Here is an 18,040-nt window from a genome sequence, read left to right on the forward strand (position 1 = left end):
TCAGCAAAAACCCTACAAAGAAAAAGCCGATAAATCAATCTCCTAAGTTTCCGTAAAAACATCTCCTTCGATGAGATCCTCCTCAGGACCACCAGAACACCATACCGTAGATCAAATGGCAAACCTACGTGTCAAAAGCCCTCCTCTGTTGTCGAAAAAACCCTCCTCCTCCTCCCCTCCGCGAGATCAGCTTTAACTAGGCTCCACGGGCGCGTTCTCCCACGCTCGATCCCAGCCGTCGGTTCCGCCATGATGATGCTGGTGGACTGCTCCGGTTGCCGGACGCCGCTTCAGCTGCCGCCGGGGGCCACGTCCATCCGCTGCGCCATCTGCCAGGCCGTTACCCACATCGCCGACCCCCGCGAGATCCCACCTCCGGCCGGCTCCTCCGCTTCCTCCCACGGCGGCAGCTACGGCCCTCCGGCGCCGCCGTCGCCGCACGGGGCTCCGTGGGGCCCGCCGCCGTCGCCGCACGGGCGGAAGAAGGCGGTGATCGTCGGGATCTCGTACCGCTACTCGCGGCACGAGCTCAAGGGCTGCATCAACGACGCCAAGTGCATGCGCTACCTACTTGTCAACCGCTTCCACTTCCCTGAGGCTTCCATCATCATGCTCACCGGTAATTTCCTCTCTCCTTCGTCAAATCTTGTGCCGGCTTGTGTCGAATTCTGTCGGATTTTGATCGAATTAACGATTGGCTCGACCATGTATCGATTGCCGGTGGAGCAGCATTGTCAAAATTGGATCTTTAACTTGTTTGCATGATTCATCTTTCAAATTCAAACTGCAAACTTTTCTAAACCCTGTCGTTCATGCATGCGTGCTTTTCTTGTGTTCTTCCCAAAAACTTTTGACCACTTGGATAATATATGATTTGTGGCATCATTCGTTTCTCCCTTCCCAAAGTCCTAAGAAGTCTGTCCCTTGTTGGATTTCAGAAGAAGAAACCGATCCATACAGAATTCCGACGAAACAAAACATTAGGATGGCTATGTATTGGCTTGTGCAAGGTTGTCAGCCAGGAGACTCGTTGGTGTTCCACTATTCCGGCCATGGTTCACAACAGAGGAGCTATCATGCTGACGAGGTTGATGGATATGATGAGACCCTATGCCCGCTGGATTTTGAAACGCAAGGAATGATTGTAGATGATGAAATCAATACTTCCATTGTCCGACCACTTCCTCCTGGGGTTAGGCTTCATGCTATAATAGATGCTTGCCACAGTGGTACTGTTCTTGATCTGCCATTCCTATGCAGAATGAACAGGTAAATAATCTCTTACAATTGCTTCATGATTATGGATTGCAAAAAGTTTTTTATTAATGACGGGTTATAGCACACATAACAAAGTCTAGCATGCCTCCTTGACGAAAAGGAATACAATTTTTTGAGAAAAATTTCAAAGAAAGGTTTATTGATTGATTTATAATCGAGTACAATGAGAAGGGTATTTATAGGAGAGATTCCCTAATATTGATAGGATTTTCCTAATTTTGTAGATATTGTTTATATAAAGAAAATAAAAATAAAAATATCAAATAAATAGCAATTTGGACTTCTATCTCATCTAACATGAGTTTCTTGGAGAAAAAACATGAAAGTTTAACTAAAAATAAAGCAAAGTCATCCTTAAATCAATGGACTGTGGGAGATGGCATTTTTATTGTCATCTGAGACTTTGTCAGCATTGATACATCTTTGATAAGTCACTCGAATATCTTTCATCTGACCGGACTTGGATCATTCAAGATGCTTGGGAAAGCTTACTTGATACTAGATGTACCACGACTGGTTCATCCAAAAGTTCTAATAATGCTGATGCTAAAGAATCTTCCTTTTGGACTCATGTACATTAATCTCCTTTTTTTAAAAAAACTTACTTTGTTTAATCTTCAAAACTTAGCTCTTTTGGTGAAGCTTCCCTTTGGACCGATATCCACAAAGCTCCTTTTTTCACGGCAGCTTGACTTAAGCTTCAAAAATTAGCTCCATTGGACACCTCCAAGTCAAGTATAATTTTATATCCTTTAGTAGAGTTCATAATAGAGATCTGGTGGCTGACCAGAGTGTGTTCCATCCCACCTTTAGATCTTAGTATGAATCTCAAGGAACTAGCCTTCAAGTTTGTTTAAACACAGATTTCAGTGTAGCCATGCTAACCTCTTGAGTTTCAGCAGCCTTCCATCACACAGAGCACCCTTAAGAGACCTACTTCTGGATGCTTGGGTTCCTGGTTTAGACATGTGCCTGGTGTGTGGTCCTGTGACTGCACCGTCTTTTGTGTTCGCCACCAAGAAATCCAGTTGGAAATCCAATTGCAGATCTACTCATATTGCTTTCAGGAAAACCTATTATATCAAGTTCTATATTGACTATGGACCCAATTTTCCTGCTAGTGACCCAACTCTTCAGAGCTCCTTTGCCACATATTTTTTGATGTTTTCCTGTTCAATTAAGAATCAAATCTGATCTGATTTCCTGCAGTTAAACCTGTTAAAACCTTGGTTTTCACTTAATCCCATTGACCAAATATAGAAGCCACCTAGCGGCTAAAACCATATTACACTATTGCCACTTTCAGAAATCTCGGCCAAGTCTATTGAAACTGAGCTTTTTTTTTTTAAGCAAACACTTATGATATATTTCTAATATCCCTTGTGTTAATCTTGTGATAATAGTAGGTGGATCCTTCCAAAGTGAGCCATGATATAGTGAGTCCAAGCTAATAGATTTTGTTATGCAGATAAGTTTGAAATATGAAGCTCAAGCCTTTAGTAATGGATGCAATGACGGTCATTCTACTTTTAGAAGGTAAATTGATAAGGGGCGAGGTGCGTTCAACTAGATGACAATGATGATGTACACCAGTTTAAGTATCTAAGCACCCATCGGAGCTTCAGTAGTACTATTTTTTTCTTTTTTTCGTTTACTCTGATGGCCCCATATCACCACAAGAACCCGATTAAGTATTTTCCTCTTTGCCTTGGTTGCCAAGGGGGTATAGTTTTGTCAAGCCATAACGTTTCAGAAAGTACCAATTGGTTGTAATTTTCCAGTTTTCTACAAGTTATTTAGCATTCCTTTATATGTTCTTCCCTTTCCTATTTCTTTTAATGCAAGGCTAATTCCCTGCCTTATTAACTACTTTTCAATATTCAATGATTTACCTGTTTCTAATCATGGATTCTATCAATTTATCTTCTTGGAGATTCAATAACAAAGCTAGATTCCTCAAGTTTTTTGGTCGTGCTGTTAAATATAGGAAGTTAGATTTTCCCATCATACCCAATTTGCATATCCATTTTTGTAGGTGCAGCTGAATTAAATTCAGTCATCACATGAGACATATTTCATCTAGTCATCTTGCAGGGAAAATTCATGACACCATAAAGGTAAAGCTGTTTAAGAGTAACATGAAAATGAAGGGTGAGAAGCTTGTACTGGAAAGTTGAAGGTCAATAAATGTGTATTATTGGTCAACACCATGCCTATTGATATCTTGCTGCTGGTACAATATTGGCAGTTTGTGTATACAAGCTGCCAAGATTGTACTATCTTGGCTTGTTGTCGACCAATAATATTGCATCAACACCATATCGTATCAAATTGATGATACCTTTATTTCTTCCTGGTGGTCATTAATTTCATTTGTATCCTTCAAGTTGTTTAGTTTTGCAGTTGGAAATGCAATGATTTAGCTAATAGATATTTTATTATCGATACAGGAGTGGTCAATATGTATGGGAAGACCATCGCCCAAGATCTGGTGTTTGGAAAGGGACAAGCGGTGGGGAAGCCATTTCTTTTAGTGGTTGTGATGATGATCAAACCTCTGCTGATACTTCGGTAACCTCTTGTTACTTTCTCCTGTAATAGACACTGACTGAGGTGTATCAAGTCTAAACGATGTGTTACTCAGTTTGAAAATCTCGGTTTTAGTGGAGTCCTAGCAAGACAAAGTACCACATTTGCCGACAACAACAAGCATGACCTCTTTCTCTTGAAACAATGCACTTTTGTATAATCATCATCCATATCAAGAATTTGGGCAAGGAGATGGGGTAGTGTAAACAATCGGAGGCCATGGACTCAGCAGTCTATCTCATGTCCAACTGCTATGTTGAAATGGACAACTGCATGGTGATATTTCCCAAGCAGAAGTTTGGATACCATTTTAATATCACCAAGATCAATTTTGAATTTACAGTTTTGGCCAATGTTGAAACCAGGGAAGTCCATTGGAATGCTTTAGCAACCCTTTAAGTTCCAAGCTACTATTTTAACACACGCACGCACGCACGCACACACACACAGATACATATATATCAGAACCGAGCCATTTGGGATGCAATGGTTAAGATTTTATCTGAATGTCATCGGTTCAGAATGTGGATATTATTCAGAAGTGAAGCAGTCCTATTTATTCAGGCATAAGCATCAGGCTCTTGTAACCCTTAGTTTATGAGCCCTGGTCCACGTATGTATGTATGTGTGTATGCATGCATGCATGCATGTATGTCTAGAACTGAGCCATTTGGGATGCAATGGTTCAGATTTTATCTGAATATCATCGGTTCAGTATGTGGATATTATTTATAACTGAAGCAGTCCTATTTATTCAGGCATAAGCATCAGTCTCTTGCAACCCTTAGTTTACGAATCCTGATCCAGTTTTATCACAAAAATAGAGAAAGAGACAAAAGCTGCAGTAGTGATACTTTTTGCTCAGATCTAAGCATCATGTTCTTTGCAATGTTTCATTTGTTCTCTTATCTCAGTTTTGTATTTATAAAAAAAAAAAAAAGGAAAGGAACAAAAGATTATTACCAGCTCTGAAGCAGAAGAAACTTTTCACTTAATTGCTTTCACCAACTTCCACATTTTTTAATTGGGTTTATTTTCTCATCACATGCAGTCAATTTTTGTTTCTGCAGTTGATTGTTTTTTTTTTTTTCCCCAAATTAAGAAATTTCTTTAATCAACACCACAAAGTGGTGAGGCTTCTAATGATTCAATGAGCAGGCTCTTTCGAAGATCACCTCAACAGGTGCGATGACATTCTGCTTTATCCAAGCCATTGAACGTGGTCATGGAGCAACATATGGAAGTATGCTGAATTCCATGCGATCAACCATCCGAAGCACTGATGCAATGGGTGGAGGTCCTGTTACATCACTCATCACCATGCTGTTAACGGGGGGCAGTTTAAGTGGTGGTTTGAGACAGGTAACAAAATCTTCTTTCATCTGCCCCATTGCAGGCCTAAAAATCTGCCGATTTTAGCATGGCCAGTATGAGCTCATTTATTTTGCTAGAATCACTTCCAGGCTGGCATTAAATCTATTATATTTTTTTTAACTCATAAAAGGTTTGTTAAAATACAAGAGGTTTAATCATGTGCACATGGATGGATCTATCTCGACTGACTTTGTGATAGGAATATGCCATTTCTCCTATCAAGAATACGTAACAAGGTGGTTGAATCTCACCAGCAAGGCATTGGAATAAATAATTTTGCGGACTGCTTTACCATCTTGATCACCTCTGATAAATCGACCATTTGGGTCTGAGCTTATTATTCTTGTTTGTTTTTATTGGTCAACCATTTCTAGTATTTTTTTCTTTTTTAATGTATTTTTCCTTGCAGGAGCCACAGTTGACTGCTTGTGAAACATTTGATGTTTACATGAAGCCATTCTCTCTTTGATCTGCAGTTTCTTCCTCTTCTGGTGATTGTGTACAGCTAGTTGCAGTGAGGGGTTTACCATCATGGAGGGAAGCCCAATCTTTCGTACATTTTCTAGTAGCAATGAAGGATTTGGTTTCTGAAATTCTTAAAATTGTTGACTTCTATACCTTATTTGTAGATATGCGATCTTATGTTTAAGCGGGGTGTAATTACACTAGTGTGATTTAGCTGTTATTGAAACAACCTTTTCCAAAAGGGATTTGAGAAGCCTTCATAATTGAGAAGAACCTCTACCTTTCCTCCATCATGCAACAGAGATCATCCGAAAGGGCTGCTGGAAAACAAAAGAAACGATGACATATAGATTCGGCATCATATTTTCGTAAATTATGTGTCTTTTTATCCTGAAATGAACTCTGCTATTGGAAGCTTCTGGCTGCGGGTCTCGGTATTGTTGTGATCAAATTTGGTCCCTTCGACCTGTCTGAGAAGACCTCTTTCTTTACAAAACCGGAGGTATATTTTGGTGGCCCCTACTAATTAATCATGTTTTAAATCAGTAAGCTTTCATGTACCAAAAATTTCATCTCATTTACTTCTAGATCTATAGAGAAAAAGACATCTGATTGATATGATCCCTCGTGCTTGCATAGCCTTGCTCTTGAAGAAGTCAACTCTGTGAGATATCTTTGTGGTTTTGGTCTCGAATAATTATTGGTTAAAATCGTTCTATCATGCGAACTTTGGATTATCTAATGAAACATTATTGTATCACATGGTGATTCAAAATTTCAAAATTTTTTGCTTGGTTGAAAATTGAAAATATAAATAAAACACAAAGTTAACCATGGTTAGTTATTTACAATTCAATTTTTGCTAATTTTTTTTCTAATTTTGTGGAATGATGTGGTGGTATTTTATCGATGGACCAAAATTTATGTGGTAGGATAATTCTAATCAATAATTTTTCAATCCACCAAGTGCAGGAGTTCCAACTGATATTTTTTCTTTGAGCCCTGCGCATTTTGTGCTTTGAGCCCTTTTTTCTAAGTTCACCTGGTGAAGCTCGATCGATCGAACTACGTTGACCGAACGAGCAACTTTGGTGACCTTGGGGATCCCACGGCCATATTATCTCATGCTACGTGCTATGCGATTTTCCGACACCATTTAAGGCCCGAACGCTTTGACTAAATGGCAAGTCGCTGACTGGTTCTGGCTCCATTATTCAACTCCTATCTCGATACAGAAAGGTCCCAAGTTGGCCCGTGGTTGGCCTCGCCAAAAATTCGAATAACTGTCGAGATTCAAGTCAGAATTGAAGTGCCTTGATCAAATTTGATTCACTTTATTTGCTTTCGCCTTATTTCAGACACCACCGAGGAACCACGCCCTTATTTTCATGGATGAAGAAGACTTAGCTCTCAACCTCCATTTAAATCTATACTTCAAATATCCACCAGCAACTACAACTCAAATATGTTCCCTTCCAGAGCCTGATGGAAGGCTTAACACTCTCAAATATGTTACCTCTTTTGGTCTCTCTCTAGTTTAGTTTCTAAACTTTGCCTGCTTTCAATCTGTATACAGGTCTCTGGACTTCTTGAACTCTCAAAAAATTAAAATTTTTTTTTTCTCAAGTTTCCATCTGGGTTTCCTTCTATTCCATCTTTTTCCTCCTTGCGTCTCTGTTTTCCAGTTTTTTTTCTCATAAAGTTCCCATTTTTTCATTCTCATTTTTAATCTATCCTCGTCAATTCTCTATTCTTTTCCTATTCTTTGCACCAGACTCTGGTCTCCTCTTCTTCCTCCATGTAAGCTGCAGTCATAACAGTGGAGTTAAGATTGCCATGAACTCTTGGGCAGTGAAGCTCACCTCCGCCATTGAAGAATGAGGTGTTTCTTCTACTTCAAGGAGAAATACAAAGGCTGGAAGCAGCCAAAATCCACCCCCACCACACGTTCAGTGCTTGTCTCGTCGCCGACCTCGAGCAACAGAGTGAGCAGGTTGGAGGATTTGAGTGCTGTGAAGCAGACAAGCAAATCCTCCGGCTTGGTCTCCCCGCCGTGCAGCATCCTGGAGTTCTCTCCAAGCATGCCAGAGAACGTCCAAAGATGGCCGATGTGGTAGAAAGACTTGAACAAGCAATGCAATATGAGGAATTGGATGGGCAGGTGGAGCCAGTGGAGGAGAATTCTCCAACCCATTCGGACAATGAGAAGAAAGCTCAGCAGGAAGCTGGTTTGGAATCCTCAAGAAGGCAAATGTAATCATGCTTCTTTCTAGACATTACTCATCAATATATATGGTAGGAACAGGATCATTTTTGTCATTCTCTGTTGCAGTTCATGACCTTGTTAAGAGTACCACTTCTTGTTTCCATGAGCATTATTGCTTGCTTATGCATATCGACTTATCTAGTAGTATAAATCAGGTGCTAAATAGTTATGCATTTTGAAGGGGGTCATTTCTAAGTACAGGTTATATTTACAGTGTTTGCTGTTCCTACTATATATCTCGTTTTAAGTTTGCACAGGTGCATGACTACTTGTGACTCTAACCATCTTTTGTTAGGTGTAATTACTACTAGCTACATGTACCATTGTGCCACTAGATATGATTCATGGATCAGTAAATGCTCTGATGAGATGAAGAATTATCAAGGTGAATTGACAATGGGTGAAAGAAAAAAAAAAAAAATCTAAGTTTCTACTCGATAGAGTATAGTTTTTCCGGCACCTGTTCAGGAGAAATCACTAATTGCTTGCGATATCTATCTTTCAATTTTCTGACCCACAGATTGCTACTGCTTGAGGAAGTGCATCAATCATACACTGCTTGAGAGCCATAGTACTAATAAACTTTCGATAGAAAAAAGAAGCAGCTAAAGGAAATGTAGTTGCCGTCAATGAATTTGTAGCTCCTTAAGATTAAGTAGGTCACAGCGACAATCTTGTATATCCGGATGGCCCAGCCTTATTTGTTACCTGATAAAAATGGACTCCCAACTATGCCAAATGATTAATATTGTTGATGAAAACTTCCATTGACAGAAGGTAGCTACAGCTGTTGTTTTTGCATGTGCATACACATATACATATATACAAGCATTCATGCACACAAACATACGTACATACATACATATTACATATATGTATACACAAACGCACCAACATACATACATAGATATGCCCTCTAAAAGGTTGAATGCCTTATCTCTGGATCAGACAAGGATGTTCTTCCCAGTCCACAGCAGTATCTCCTAGAGGAACATGGACAACTGCCGATTTCCCCAAGAAAAAAGTAACAAATGTGGAGATGGTTCAATTTTGCTAGATTAGTATCTGAAATAATTACAGAAACAAGATAGTTATTCTTACCTGTGCAGTAAAATGACCTTATCGAATGTCATTAAAATACATGGCTGGCAAAACTGTACGGATTCTGCCAATCACCTGCGAAAAATTATGGCAGAACCCACAGATAAGCAAGAGACTGCACCATTCTTTGTAATAAAGAGAAGCAAAAGCCCACTGAATTTCTGAACAGTTCAGCATGCAACAATCAGTAGAACAACACATTTGGCAACCTTGCAAATGGAAGGCTAAAGCCTTGATGGCTTGACTGCTAAACGAGGGGAGCAACAAAGAGCGACAATAATGAAGGCAAAGAATTTAAATCTCTTGACACTTGCATATTTTTGAAATAATTTGTACAATACCAATGCACATTAAATATTAAAAAAAAAAAAAAAGAAGTGTCCTTAATCCTTATGATCTTGCAATCTACAGCTGACTATTAGTGATAGTGGAAAAACAAGACAGACAACATATCTTACATTGTTTTGCTAACACATAATTAGGTTGCTGCAGCTTTGTGAAATAATGGTATGATAATCACCTGTATCTGGTAGAGTTATTGAAGAATTGCACTGTTATACAGTAAAGGCCTGAATCCAGAATAATGGAATCAACAATTCATCGTAATGTTAACATCCAAAACCTATCAATGAATGTGATCGGTTATGATCTTTTAGACCAACTTCCAGCCTTTGCTTTAACATTGAGCAGCAAGCAGTCCAGCTTCAGTCCAGCAACTTGTTTCCAATAAAAGTAATAACAGTACAGGATCCTTTTCACTTTATGATAATCCTAGGGCATTAATAATCTGACCCTGCACGCCGTTTCATATATCTATTTATCAGAACTGCACTGAGTACCAAAAGCAATGGAATTACTGGGAGTACGCCCAAAGTTAGTTCTCCTCCTACGCTATTTGGAGAATTTCCATACTTCTTTATGAGAGTCAAATCTGATGAGGAGGAGAAAATGGCCTGATGACCTTCTCAAACATAGACAACTTCACATATCATGCATGAAGAAGTCTAGGAAATGGGAATATTGGCATCAAGCACCTCCACCAAGAAAACATCTGCTCATGCCACATAGTTCTCATATCACTATCTCACATCCATCATCTTGGAAGACTTGGTAATTCCATGATCAACAATATCAGTAATTATCAATGGTTTATGTTTTAATGGTTCACTCCTGTGTAAGGATCCATAAGTAATGTGCATCAGAAATTCTAAAAATAAGCTTCTTCTGGACTCTGCCGTCAAATGTTCTGCATCCTCTTGCATGTCACAGTAGGCCCAGTCAAGAATATTCCGCGAGGCATCATCAAAAATGAAGGAGACATGTCTAAGCTTTTCTCCCCAAATCAAGGCCCTCTTTGCCAGCCCTTGCCTGCAGAAATGAGAGAGCAGCAGGTTAACTGTAACAACATTGGGAACAAAGGCCATCTTAAGCAATTTCCCAGTTAGAATCATAGCACGATCAAGTACATCACTGCAGATACTGTTCATCACTGTGTTGTAAGTGACTGTATTAGGAACAAAACCCACTGAAACAAGCTCATCTAGCACCTTGATGGCTTGGTTCATCATATGACGACTGCAGAGACTGTGAATCCATATGTTATATGTGAAGATATCTGGTTCACAACCCTCTAAAGACATATTATTCACAAAGCCCACCGCATTCACCATATCGAAAGCCCTACAGTAAGCACTGATAAAAGTATTGTAAGTTACGACATCTGGAGTTAATCCATTAGTATACATTTCCACGAAAATATTGTTTGCCATCTTCAACCTCCCCTGTCTACAGAACCCATTAATAATTATATTGGTTGTGAATATATCAGGAACAAGGCCATTCTGCCTCATCTCCCTCTCCAATTTCAATGCCTCGGCTACATTACCAGCCCTACAAAATCCTGAAATCAAAGAGTTGTATGTGAAATTGTTGGGAACCAATCCTCTCCTACACATTTCATGGAAAGCTTCATGTGCCTCTTCCATGTAACCAGCTCTGCAGAGGCCATTAATGTAGGCCGAAAAGCCAACGACATCAGGATGGATCCCTTGCTTCTCCATGTCATTCCAGCACCTCAAAGCAGCGGCTGTATTGCCCATCCTGAAACACCCATCTAAATAGATTGTGAAAGCAGATGTACTCACACAATAGCCTTTCTCTACCATCCTATCTAGGAGCACCCTGGCATCATCCAACCTCCCTCTCTTGCACAAGCCCATAAGCAAGGAGCTGCAAGTGGATGGTGAGGGTGCAAGACCAACCTCCACCATAATTTGATATAAATCAAAAGCTTCTTCTTCCAATCCCTCCTTGCTATAACCAGTGATGACTGAGTTAAATCCTGCAACACTCACTGTCACACCCTCCTCAACAGCACGCTGCAGAAGTTCCCGCGCATCATCCAACCGCCCATCCCAACAGAGCCTTGAAACCCACATGTCCAGTATTGGCCCTTCCGGGAGCTCCTCTGGTTTCAAAACACATTCCAAAAAATGCTCATCTTCACTTTCCCGATCCTTGCCGAACTTGCAATGCCCTGCAGCAAGAATGTTGAAGGTGTAGCAATCAGGGGTCAGTCCCTTCTTCCTCATCTCTCTATAGACTGAATTCGCCTTATCCATTTGCCCTGCCTTTACGTACCCATTGACTAGAACATTATACGTAATTGTGTTAGATGCAATGCCCTCTTCTTCCATACCATCAAAAAGCCTTTTTGCTTCCTCCATTCTCCCCTCCTGGCACAAAGCATCAATAAGTATATTGTAAGTAACAACAGTTGGAGAATAACCAGATTCAAGCATTGAATCGAACAACTCAAAGGCATCGGAGGACCGCCCAAACACACAATGTGCATTGATCAAGATATTGTAGCTGCATGCGTCGGGCTCACAATGATATCTTTGCATCACCCGGAGAAGGGCCTTGCCAACAGAGACGGCCCCTTTTCGGCAGGACCAAAGAATCATTGCATTGAATGTACTTGAGGTTGGCCGGGGCCCTTTCCGAATCATATCTTTAAACAATTTCCAGGCACTCTCCGAGTCACCCCTTTTGAAGAGCAGCCTTTGAAGAATAGCCAATGCAGATAGGCTCGGCGTGTTCCCCTGGCCTCTCATTCGGCGCACTACTTCTAAGGCTTCTGGAGCCATTCCAGCATCGAGAAAGGCACGGAGAACCAAATGGAGGACGGCATAGTAGGACCGGAGGCACCGGTGGTGGTCGGTCCAGAGGAGGAGCTCGGCGCCGCGATGGGGACCGATTCGATGGAGGAGGGAGGCGAGGATGTCCTGGGCGAGCAGTTTGAGGGAGGGGTCGGCGGCTAGGAGATGGGCGGCGGCGCAGCAGGATAGGACGGTGGCGGCGGAGAGGTCCGGGACGGAGCGAACGAAGAAGGCGAGGGCGGGGCGGGGGTGTGGGAAGGAACGGAGGACGCCGGCGAGGGGGCCGGCGTGGAAGCCAAAGGCGAGGGCTTCGAGGGCGGGAAAGCATCCGGAGGGGGTCTTGAGGGCGTGGGCGAGGGCGAGGAGGGTCTCGCGGCGGAGGGAGGGGCGGAGGGGCGGTGGAGGGAGGGCTCGGCGGGGTAGGAACTGGTCGATATGGTCGAAGCCTTCGGCTGCGTTGGCGGCGGGGGCGGTGGAGAGTTGCGGCGGAAAGGGAAAGGTAGGATCTTGGCGGGTGGGAGAAGAGACGAAGAGAGGAAGGGACGGCGGCGGAGGAGGAGGATGACAGGGGGTATTAACGGAGCGGTGGTGCACACGGCGGAGCGCGGCGGAGAGCATCAGGTGTGCTGGTCGGCATGTGGGCTTGGTGCTTCTTTGGGACGATACTCCAAGGACTATTTTTGATGTGAATCGAGGCAGCAGGATGCCACCACCTATTTATTTAGGAAGCATGGAGGAATTTATACCATGCTAGTCTGTTTACCTTGGATATAAACCAACCCAAATCTTGACTAAATGTTAAATGGAGAATGGGTTAAAATGTAGACCGAACCCTCCAATAGATCAGTTTGGGTTTAAAGAGGTACCTACAGCTAAAGTCAATCCAGTCCAGTGAAATATATTGGTTTGGTCATGTCTAAGGATAAGCTCCATTTATATGGGTTAAGCTTGGATCTTTCATGTTTGATGCTCTACGGGTCCATGCAACTCCGAAAAAGACTACAGGTTCAACCTAGCCTAGAAATATCTAATATATTTGTGCATACATGTATGCTTTTATAATAGAGGATTATCAATTGATTGGTGATGGGCGGTCTTCAAACCATCTCCAAAAAAACCCTAGATCACCAACCAAAAATGATCTCTTATATGATATTAATGCCAAGAGATCCCAACGATTGATCATGCTTTTTCTTTGAAATATTTTGTTGATCATCTGATTAGATTGGCTGTAAAGGCCGCAACAATTAGCTCAATCACTTTATTATTTTTGCTTTAGCAGACAAGATTTCTAGATAATTTTCAGCTTCACAAGAGATTGGTTGTTGAAAAACTCCAATCCCAAATTAGCGAACATAAACTTAAGCATCAAATCTCCATTGACAATTAATTTTAAAAAGAAACTACAAGAGATTTTGCCCATGGCATTTTCATATATGCAAAATCCAATGATATACAACAATTTCCAACGATATTATGTTACTTGGGTTATGTAAAACTCAATTATATGAAATAATAAAATTTTCAAGCTGCATCAGTGGATTTTTCAATATTTTGAAAACCCTAATATAGGACAAGCCTTGACCCTATAATGATTTTCTTTTTTTTTTTTGGTTTCTTATTCCATCAATACCTAGAATTTTTAAAAAATCCTAATGATTAACCTGCTTTTCCACCTTAGCTCATAATTTGATCTTGAACCAAATTTAACCCTACCTCAAATTCACAGGTGCCTGATGCTGCTGTTTATAACTCCAAGGCTATCAGGCTACATTGCTACAAGAGTATTAATCCGTGCTTCATTGAATAAATGCACTGGGAAAATGTTAAAGTGTTCTAAAATCCGAATCCTTTGATCGGCCCGTACATATGGCAGCTCGCTATCTAACGGTGAAGATTCCGTGTCAGTTATCGTACGGCTGCAAGGAACATCCAGCAAGTCGCCCCAAGAAGAATTTAGTCCCATATCGTTCAAGGGAAATTAAAATACTGCCTTCTTCAAAATAATGGCAAGCCTACTAAATGTCTCTTCGGAGACATCCGATAAAATTGGAACGATACAGAGAAGATTAGCATGGCCCCTGCGCAAGGATGACACGCACAAATCGAGAAATGGTCCAAATTTTTTTTTTATTAACCTCTTTTTTCCTCCTTTCCATCTCTTTTCGAAGACGTCAGGTGATGTTGCAAACCCTAGATCTTGCCTGTCTTCATGCTTTTAATTTTCATTTACCTCTTTTTTCCTCCTTTCCATCTCTTTTCGAAGACGTCAGGTGATGTTGCAAACCCTAGATCTTGCCTGTCTTCATGCTTTTAATTTTCATTTATAATGATGCTGTCAACCCTAGAATTTCATGTGCTTTTGTACTTTTCCCAATATCAACTACAATTTGATTGGAGCCCTAACAATGTTCTAATTCATCTCTGGATATCTAGCTTCTGTTCTTTGAATTTTCATCATCATGGTAATTTGATGTGTTTTTTCCCTGCTCTTTTGATATACCCATGATCACCAATAGAACTTCATTGGAGCGCCGGCAATTTTTTTTTTTTTTTTTAACCATTTCTGAATATCTTGCTTCAGTGTTCCATTCATCCTCTTTGTGCAATGTTTGGTGATAACTCTGGATGCAAAGATTTGTATTTTTAAAGATTTGTCACCTTCTTGGTGGGTTCGATTTTGAAACCTTTCAACAATTTAGAAATCTGCAATCTTATGAGATGGCATTCGCCTCCTCTGCCACTTCAGTCGAGCAGTTGCCCTTTTCTTGTATCCTCTTTGGCATGGAGGGCTAGAACCTAACTGTCATTTCATCTTACTGGATAGATTGTCGGTGTATGTGAACTGATGTGCTTGAATTGAAATTTGACTTAGAATGGAGATTAACTAAACAGCCTTTTACAATGTGGTCACAGCCCACTGCAATATGCTTTAGTTGAAACAGATTAGTTGTTGCTTTGGATATGTGGATTTTTAAAAATGTACAGTGGGTATGACTTGATTGAGAAATGCGAAATGGGGCTTGTGACTCCCATAATGATGCTTGCTCAGAAACATATTACTCGATTTACAGATTCATCTGCATTTTAAAGCAGTAGGTTTAGGAATATGGTCCAAAATTTTATAAGACTTGATTCAAGACCCTCAAGGGTGGAATGATTCAAGAGGATCAGGTGCGATCTATAGATGCTGCTGTGCTAAATTCTCATTGAAGGTCTTCTCTTTGATCCAGACTTTCCTTTAGAACATGACTTCCTATCCCTGGCTCCTTCTCTTCTCTTCTCTGTCTCCATCTCTCTCTGTCATTCTCTCAGGTGGGTCCTTTTACAATAATCCTTGGTACTCAAACTTGGTTCTAGAGGATGTAATTGTAGACTGTTTATTAAAAGATGTCATTTTTCTTGCGATGTCATCAGTAAAGAAGCAATCATTTAGGTGCGCAACTTATTAAAGAAATGTCTTGTGGTTATTCTCAGAAAACAAGAAGGTTATTCCATGTCTGTTTGGTGACATTTCTGTCAGATCTATATATCACTTGGGGCTTGTGCTAATTGTTTACATGATTTTATAGTTCATTCATGCCCTGACATAATTGTGTTCGAGCTATAAGTTAGAGTATACTTGGTCTATTTAATTTGACATATGTGATGAATTGGTGTTCTTTTTTTGCTGACAAATGGTATGTTCATAGGAGCAGAATGTTTAGCCTAGCATGATGTAGAGAGAGAGTTCATGATAGATGGAATCTTTACGAGTAAGAATCTTTGCACTGATCGAATGCATAGAAGACAGTTGCTCTGAATGGATAAACTGAGTTGAAAACATCAGATAGAAAGTCTCTGAATTTAATTTTTCTTTATTATTTTTTCTTTTCTATCATGTACCAAATGAGAATATATCATAATTGATGCAGATGAAGTTGCATGGTTTATATGTGAGGGAGACTGCAGATAGTGCAGCTTACTTGAATAGTTGACAAAAAATTGGAGTTCCGTGACTTTTGTCAAATGACATACGAGGCATTAACAATCAGTCTTCACTTTGAGGATGTTTCGAATGGTTATTTGCAAACTTTTGTATTACTCGATTTAGATTTAGAAAGATGGGAAAACACTGTGGTTGTGTCAACACTAAAACATTTTTAGCTGTAAATCCTGCATCTTGCAGCTTGTTGAGTGAACAAAGAAGAAAATCTTCAGCCATCCATGTCACATAAATGTCTAAAATTAGTGTTTGCCATACCACCCCATACCAGACGGTATGGGGCATTCTATACTGTACCGGTATGCCCAATCACCCCATACCCAATACAACCATACCATGTACTGACACCATAGTGAGATTTCACCGGCACAAGGTCTAGCATCAAGATAGTGAACCTTGTCTAAAATAGTAGAATTTGGTAGTTTTTGAAGCAAAGGGGAGTTCCAGGAAGTCATGGCCAGGTCTAATTTATATTAGTTACGGAAATTCAGGGACACTAAGAGAGCTGACAGTGCAAGTAACTGTATGAAAAAGGCGAAGTGATGAAGGAAGAAAAGCCACCACAATGTGAGATAAGTTCTTTCAGTGACCTACTGTCTGTTTTTTGTTATGCAGTATAGCAATCATTTCGCTTGTTGAATCTTGATTCCCTTACAAGGCTGACCCTGGAAGGGAATGTTCAGATCATGCTGGTTGAAATCATTGGCATGATTCATACAGGCCACATTATCTCATCATGATATTACAGATCCATATATTGGTGCTGTTGACAAAATGAGCAGTGATAACCTTTGTCATGACTAAATCAATCGGTGCATTCCAGCAAGCTAGAACTATGCTCAGGATGGACCCTTGAGAGTACAGTTTTAGTTCCATCCTGCTAAAGCCTACTCGCAGTCTAAATCTTGATTTAGACTTGAGTCAAACTGGATACAATGACAGCCTAGTAGGCAGTTACTAGGTAATTTATCTGAGTCTCATTGAAATTTTCTTTCTGCTCTACCATTAGACTTCCTGGATATGCATATAGCAGTTGATGGATAATAGCATATTAGTTTTGTATTGGGTCTAATGTTGTTGGCTAAGGCAATGGCCCTCTCAAGATGTCATTTGGCTTAATTCTTTTGCAATTTTTTAGCTACATGTTTGTTAATGGAGATTTAATACTGTTAAATCATCAAATTCCATATCAACTGCAAGCAACTTACAGTTTCTTTCTTTATCACCTTACAGATGCAGTTTTTTGACTATAGTTTCTATTAATTTCTGAGTGGTTCTTGGCTAATTGAGCAGTTCTTTATGCTTGAATATACTCTAGGGGTGGCATATTCCAAGCTAAATGCCCAAACCTCCAAGGGAAAAATATAGCTCATTTGTTGCTCAAATTAACCAAATAGCATAGCAGCTGCACTTTGTCATCATTGTTTAAATTTATGGCAACTGTCTCCTTTTTCTATAAGGGAAGAATGTTTGGTAAAGTTGGAAATTGAGGAGATATCACAGTAAGACATTTTAGGACAAATATGCTTAATACTCTGCTGAATATTTTGGATGTCCTAGATCATATGCTTCTTTCCACTTTCATCATTTATTTTAATTTTTCTATTCAAGAAAGGGATGGACCCAACTGTATTGTAATTATCTAGGTCCATATACCTGCGAATGCACCATCCAAGACTCAAACCTGGAATCTCTCGTTGCTAAGTAGACTGGTATGACCATTAGGAAAAGCCCTAGTTCATTGTCTTCACTTTAATCTTATTTTTGCTTAATTACATCATACAATTATATCCTTGTATACATAGATGCACACTTGTCTAT

General features: G+C 40.3%; 2 protein-coding genes and 1 non-coding gene across 7 annotated transcripts; 2 read left to right on the top strand and 1 right to left on the bottom strand.

Moving 5' to 3' along the window:
• Window positions 1-134: 134 nt before the first annotated feature.
• Window positions 135-6,324, top strand: LOC105053910 (metacaspase-1). Of its 3 annotated transcripts, none has more exons than XM_010935248.4 (5): window positions 135-619; window positions 939-1,269; window positions 3,729-3,849; window positions 5,026-5,229; window positions 5,651-6,324. In XM_010935248.4, the coding sequence occupies exons 1-5, from the start codon at window positions 250-252 to the stop codon at window positions 5,708-5,710; spliced, it is 1,086 nt and encodes a 361-aa protein (XP_010933550.1). In that variant the 5' UTR covers window positions 135-249; the 3' UTR covers window positions 5,711-6,324. The 3 variants fall into 3 exon arrangements, with proteins under 3 accessions (XP_010933550.1, XP_010933551.1, XP_029123124.1); XM_010935249.4 differs by having other exon boundaries at window positions 5,718-6,324; XM_029267291.2 differs by having other exon boundaries at window positions 5,441-5,716.
• Window positions 6,325-8,729: 2,405 nt separating this feature from the next.
• LOC105054324 (uncharacterized) lies at window positions 8,730-13,027 on the bottom strand. 3 transcript variants are annotated; one of them, XR_012135422.1, is made up of 3 exons: window positions 9,594-13,027; window positions 9,074-9,148; window positions 8,730-8,973 (listed from the first exon to the last, which is right to left on the bottom strand). XR_012135422.1 is itself a non-coding variant. In XM_010935820.4 (1 exon), the coding sequence occupies exon 1, from the start codon at window positions 12,850-12,852 to the stop codon at window positions 10,153-10,155; it is 2,700 nt and encodes an 899-aa protein (XP_010934122.1). In that variant the 5' UTR covers window positions 12,853-13,027; the 3' UTR covers window positions 9,356-10,152. The 3 variants fall into 3 exon arrangements, 1 of the variants encoding a protein (XP_010934122.1); XR_012135421.1 differs by having other exon boundaries at window positions 9,532-13,027; XM_010935820.4 differs by lacking the exons at window positions 8,730-8,973; window positions 9,074-9,148 and having other exon boundaries at window positions 9,356-13,027.
• Window positions 13,028-14,258: 1,231 nt separating this feature from the next.
• Window positions 14,259-14,361, top strand: LOC114914663 (U6 spliceosomal RNA). Its single transcript, XR_003802202.1, has one exon. It is a non-coding gene; the product is annotated as a U6 spliceosomal RNA (small nuclear RNA).
• Window positions 14,362-18,040: the final 3,679 nt, after the last annotated feature.

This window comes from Elaeis guineensis, chromosome 11 (genome assembly GCF_000442705.2).
Source record: "Elaeis guineensis isolate ETL-2024a chromosome 11, EG11, whole genome shotgun sequence".
Classification (NCBI taxonomy): domain Eukaryota; kingdom Viridiplantae; phylum Streptophyta; class Magnoliopsida; order Arecales; family Arecaceae; genus Elaeis; species Elaeis guineensis.

What these genes read in the sequence shown, in the direction of transcription:
- LOC105053910 (XM_010935248.4), top strand. Translation starts at nt 250, where the DNA reads ATGATGATGCTGGTGGACTGCTCCGGTTGCCGGACGCCGCTTCAGCTG. An exon ending in TTCCTATGCAGAATGAACAG is followed by an intron (nt 1,270 to 3,728) that starts GTAAATAATCTC and finishes TTATCGATACAG; the next exon opens with GAGTGGTCAATATGTATGGG. An exon ending in AAACCTCTGCTGATACTTCG is followed by an intron (nt 3,850 to 5,025) that starts GTAACCTCTTGT and finishes TTCAATGAGCAG; the next exon opens with GCTCTTTCGAAGATCACCTC.
- LOC105054324 (XM_010935820.4), bottom strand. Translation starts at nt 12,852, where the DNA reads ATGCTCTCCGCCGCGCTCCGCCGTGTGCACCACCGCTCCGTTAATACC.